Source organism: Meriones unguiculatus (genome assembly GCF_030254825.1).
Source record: "Meriones unguiculatus strain TT.TT164.6M chromosome 13 unlocalized genomic scaffold, Bangor_MerUng_6.1 Chr13_unordered_Scaffold_47, whole genome shotgun sequence".
In the NCBI taxonomy this organism is placed as follows: domain Eukaryota; kingdom Metazoa; phylum Chordata; class Mammalia; order Rodentia; family Muridae; genus Meriones; species Meriones unguiculatus.
The window spans coordinates 471,110-475,965 of record NW_026843653.1 but is presented as its reverse complement, the minus strand read 5'-3'; the positions used below and the strand labels follow the sequence as shown (position 1 = coordinate 475,965).

General features: G+C 36.6%; 1 protein-coding gene across 1 annotated transcript; it reads left to right on the top strand.

Moving 5' to 3' along the window:
* Window positions 1-1,543: 1,543 nt before the first annotated feature.
* Window positions 1,544-2,149, top strand: LOC132651329 (zinc finger protein ZFP2-like; the record flags this gene model as incomplete). The annotated part of the gene is made up of 1 exon (XM_060376552.1): window positions 1,544-2,149. A coding segment is annotated over one exon (606 nt), but the record flags the coding sequence as incomplete, so codon positions are not given.
* Between the last annotated feature and the right edge of the window lie 2,707 nt (window positions 2,150-4,856).

Genomic DNA, 4,856 nt, shown 5'->3' with positions numbered 1-4,856 from the left:
ATATTTCCAATAATATATATTTTCTGGTACTATATTTTAGGCTACAATTGGGATGACCATAATATTGAAGAACATTTTCAATTTTTTTACAAGTAATAAAAGGTAACTTTATGTGCATGTTGATACAGATATGAATCTTAAATTTTAATGTGTCCTGGAAGTTTGCTGTTTTTTTGTTTGTTTTTTGGCTGCTTTTTATTTTCTGTTTTTGAAATAGTTTTTTTTTTCTGGGTATCTGTGACTTTCTTAGACTTGCTTGTTAGACCAGCCTGACCTCAAAATCACACAGATCTGCCTGATTCTGCCTCCACAAGTGCTGGGATTAAGGACATGTACCAGCACACTTGGAAGTTTTAAAGAAAAGCAACAGTGTATAAACAGCACTGCTTTAAGTGTACTGATGATCATTAAAATCTCACAATTCCATGTACTTCAATGTTCGGTATCTGATTTGCGATTGCAAGGTACTCCCCTAAGATTGAAGAAAATAAAATAATGTTGTAACTGAATATACCAATTGAATCATATGGTCATTACAGCTACTGAGTTGAACTGCCAATCTGTTTAGTCTCATTCTATCTACTCAGATATTATAAAATGTATATACATTGAATAGGTGATGAGTATGTGTCCAAAACCTTCTAATAAGCAAATATGTCATAGTACAACCAGTGTTACTCATATTCATACAGAAACATTGTAAAGTTTAGTGAAAGGAGCAGCTTATGAGAGTCAAGATTATTGTTGTGGAGAAACCTTAATCTCTATATGACATGTCTATGATGAACAAAAAACAAACTGTCTTAATTGAATGTGGCAATCTATTATTACTCTTGTAATTTAATTATGTATATCATATATCACAATGTTTCTAAGACACATGAGCATAGGGATATTGAAAGAAGCAGTGTACCTGTCTTTCTCCAAGAACAATTGATTTTGTAGTAGTTTCCACTTTGAGTAGATTTTCTGAATGTGATAAATGGTTACTGTTAATTGGTTTTACAACTTCACTGAGAATTCATCAGCAAACTCATACTGCTGAAAATACCTATGAATACTAAGAATTTGGAACTTCTTATGCATGTCTTATTCACTTCTGAAATGAAGTGTCATTCATAGAGTACAAAAATTTGTGAATGGTATTGCTGTGGTAAAACTCTGAATTCTTACAATACTCTTCATATATTTGAGAAAAGCTCTTATAGAAAAATGATGCTATAAAAGTGAATCACATAACAAACGCTCTGAACATCACAGGGATCTTCAAAAATACCCATAATGAAGGGGAATACCATGAAAGTAAATAAAGTGATAAAACTTTAAAATTTGATTCTTTTTTACCATTAGACTGAATTATAAAATTTATTCACATAGATAAATATATTTATTAGTGTAATTAAATGACTGTGGTAAATCATTCACATGTTCCAATTATCTTTGCAGGCATGAAAGCAGTCATACCGGAGAGAAACCCTTTAAGTGCACTCTATGTGGTAAAGCCTTCCCCTATACCACTGTTCTCATATGGCATAAAAGAACACACACAGGAGAGAAGCCTTACAAATGTAATCAGTGTGGTAAAACCTTTGCAAAAAACAGTCATGTCGTGCGGCATAAAAGAACACACACTGGAGAGAAACCTTATGAGTGTAACCAGTGTGGTAAAGCCTTTGCACAAAACAGTCATCTCATAATCCATAAAAGAACACACACTGGAGAGAAACCTTATGAATGTAATGAGTGTGGCAAAGCCTTTGCAGAAAACAGTCATCTCATAAGCCATAAAAGAACACACACTGGAGAGAAACCTTATGAATGTAATGAGTGTGGCAAAGCCTTTGCAGAAAACAGTACTCTCTTAAGCCACAAAAGAACACACACTGGAGAGAAACCTTATGAATGTAAACAGTGTGGTAAAGCCTTTGCACAAAACAGTGCTCTCATAAGCCATAAAAGAACACACACTGGAGAGAAACCTTATGAATGTAACCAGTGTGGTAAAGCCTTTGCAGAAAACAACACTCTCTTAAACCACAAAAGAACACACACTGGAGAGAAACCTTATGAATGTACCCAGTGTTGTAAAGCCTTTGCACAAAACAGTCATCTCATAAGCCATAAAAGAACACACACTGGAGAGAAACCTTATGAATGTGATGAGTGTGGTAAAGCCTTTGCACGAAACAGTAATCTCATAAGTCATAAAAGAACACATACTGGAAAGAAACCTTATAAATATATGCAATGTGATAAAGCGTTTGCACAGCAGAGTAGTCTCTGAAAACATGAAAAAAAAAACAGTGGAGAGGAGCCTTGTGAGGGTAATTAGTGTGATAAAGCCTTTACATTTAACAATCATCTCCTAAGACAACCACACATTCTGGAGGGAAACCACACGAATATACCTACATGGCAAAGCCTTTGCACATAACATCTCCTAATACATAAAAGAACACATACTGGAAAGAAGCTGTCTGTCTGTAACCAATGTGAATAAAACTTTTGGATTTCAGAATCATCTTCACACTCATGAAAGAAATCCTAATGGAAAGAAAATCTGTGAGTGCTTTTAACATGGTGAAACCATTCCACATTTGTATAATCTTCATCATCTTGAAAGGATTCATAATGGAGGAAAACTTATGAATGTGTTAAAATGGTGAGGCTTTTCACAAATCTAGAGTCATCATCATCATAAAAGTATCCTTACTGGAGAGGAATTCTGTGACTATAAGCAATATGGAAAGGCCTTTGTGTTCCTTGGTCTATTGAGATCCAGCAGAACTGAAAAACTAGCTCAATGGAAATGACCTCCCTTTTCTAAAGGGTAAAGGGAATATGGGGAATAGGAATGGAGGGTAGTACTAGGGGAGAGAAGGGAGAGGGACTACGAGTGGATTTTAAAGTAAATAAACTTATTTTTAAAAAGAATACAATGAATGGTGAATATCAATTACATGCAACAGTATTATATAATAAGGTGTTTATGGAAGACTTATTGATAATCCTGATTCTCAATATTTACTGTTTTCAATTGCCTCACTTTACACAAGAAACTTTTAGTCCAGTGGATGAATATGTAGGGAATGGTGAACTAACACCAGCCAGGAAGTTCTCTGAGAGTAACACAACAGTGGTAGCCTGTAGCAGTTTCTTTGTGTACACATACCTATTGTTCCAGGGGTTCTATTGAAAACCATCACAACCCACACTGAATTTTGAGATGTGAGGGAGGAGGCTTTCTTTTCCATGTATGACTCTGCTTCTGGCCTAGATGGGTAACCATGTCAAGGGTGAGTTTTCTCTGCCTGACTTCATCTGGAGAGTATCTTTAGACATGGACACCACCAATCAAATTTGATAGATGGCCTTTGACACAGATCCCTGATAACTCTCCCCTCACTTCAAATATCGGATAATTTGGATCTGTGTCCTTGTTCTTATTCATATAATAGGAATGTACTGTTTAATGCAAATCAAGCATCCTTGAATTGCCTAGCATTAAACAATTATCTACACCTATGCTTGGAGCATCCCAGGCACTCCCCAAGGGATATAAGCCTCTGTTTTCTGTTTTCAGGAATTAAAGTTGAACTTACTTTCTGAGGTGTTTCCCAGAGTGGCTGACCACAGTTATGCTTGCGGGCATTCCAAGCTTTATGCTAATCATCTTCTGCCCATTTTGCCTTCCTGGGCTGGGAAACAGCCCTCCAGGCAGCAAGAGAATCACGATCTCTGTAATGCCTGTGATAAAATGTTTCAGACTTCATAGCATTTCAAATTTCACATGTTTCTGGATATGAGATGGTCAATCAAACAGTGTCTTGGAGTGGGACTCTTTAAAATGAGTTATACTTATTGTTTAGTTCACTGTATGGTTGCAGGCAAGCTTCATGGTATGAAATCTTCTGAGTACAGTGGCCCATGGAAAATAAATAAGCACAGAAATTTTATTTCTCTGTTTTTAATAGCTGAGTACTGTTCTGATAATGTATGGGTGGATGGCAGAGGAGAGAAACTCCCCTTTTGAGTGGTCTAGGGAAAAGGGATGGGGGAAGATGGAGGAAGGGTGGGACCAGTAGGAGTTGAGGGAGTGACCTTTAATCAGCATATACAATGAATAAATTGTGAAAAATAAAAACAATTAATGAAATAAAATAAAATATAGTAAGGAAAACAAAACAAAAAAGCAAAAATTTGAGTCTAGTTTGGGTAATCGCCCTCCCTCAAAGAGAATAAAGAAGATATATAGAAAGAAAAGAAAAACAGAATCTTTGTCTTTGTCACCTTTCTTCCCCGTGGGCTCACTTGAAGATCATTATCCAATGGAGACCATGCTTCTCTCCCTGAAGTTTATGTTACCATGAAAGTAGGATTCAAACCTGGAACTAATGGCAGAGGTTCCTAGTTTCCTAGTTAACATATCAAATGAAATCTACCTGCCATTTTCTCCCAGCAATCCTTCAGTCCTTCCATGTTATCTGTTCCTCCAGTATAGTATAGCCCATGAAATGCCCTGAATTCTCCTTCCCAGGGCCTGAGCTAACCTTATTCCCCCCTCACCCATATATAGGAAAACTATTTTGGCTACCTGGTCCTGTCAAGAGCCATGCAGGAGCAACAGCAGAACAGCTGTAGAACTCATGGAATATGGCTCCCATTAGCATAGTCATGATGAGTTTGTCTTGGAGAAGCACAATCCCAAGAACTGCTTTTCCTGAGGACTTTGAGCTCTTATGTAGCTTATCTCTGCTTGTCCTTATGATGCCCATATTCCTCAAAACATGAGGTGTATGAAAACTATAAGGAGTATATATGGGCACTATCACTGGCATTTAAAATTAACAATGCTT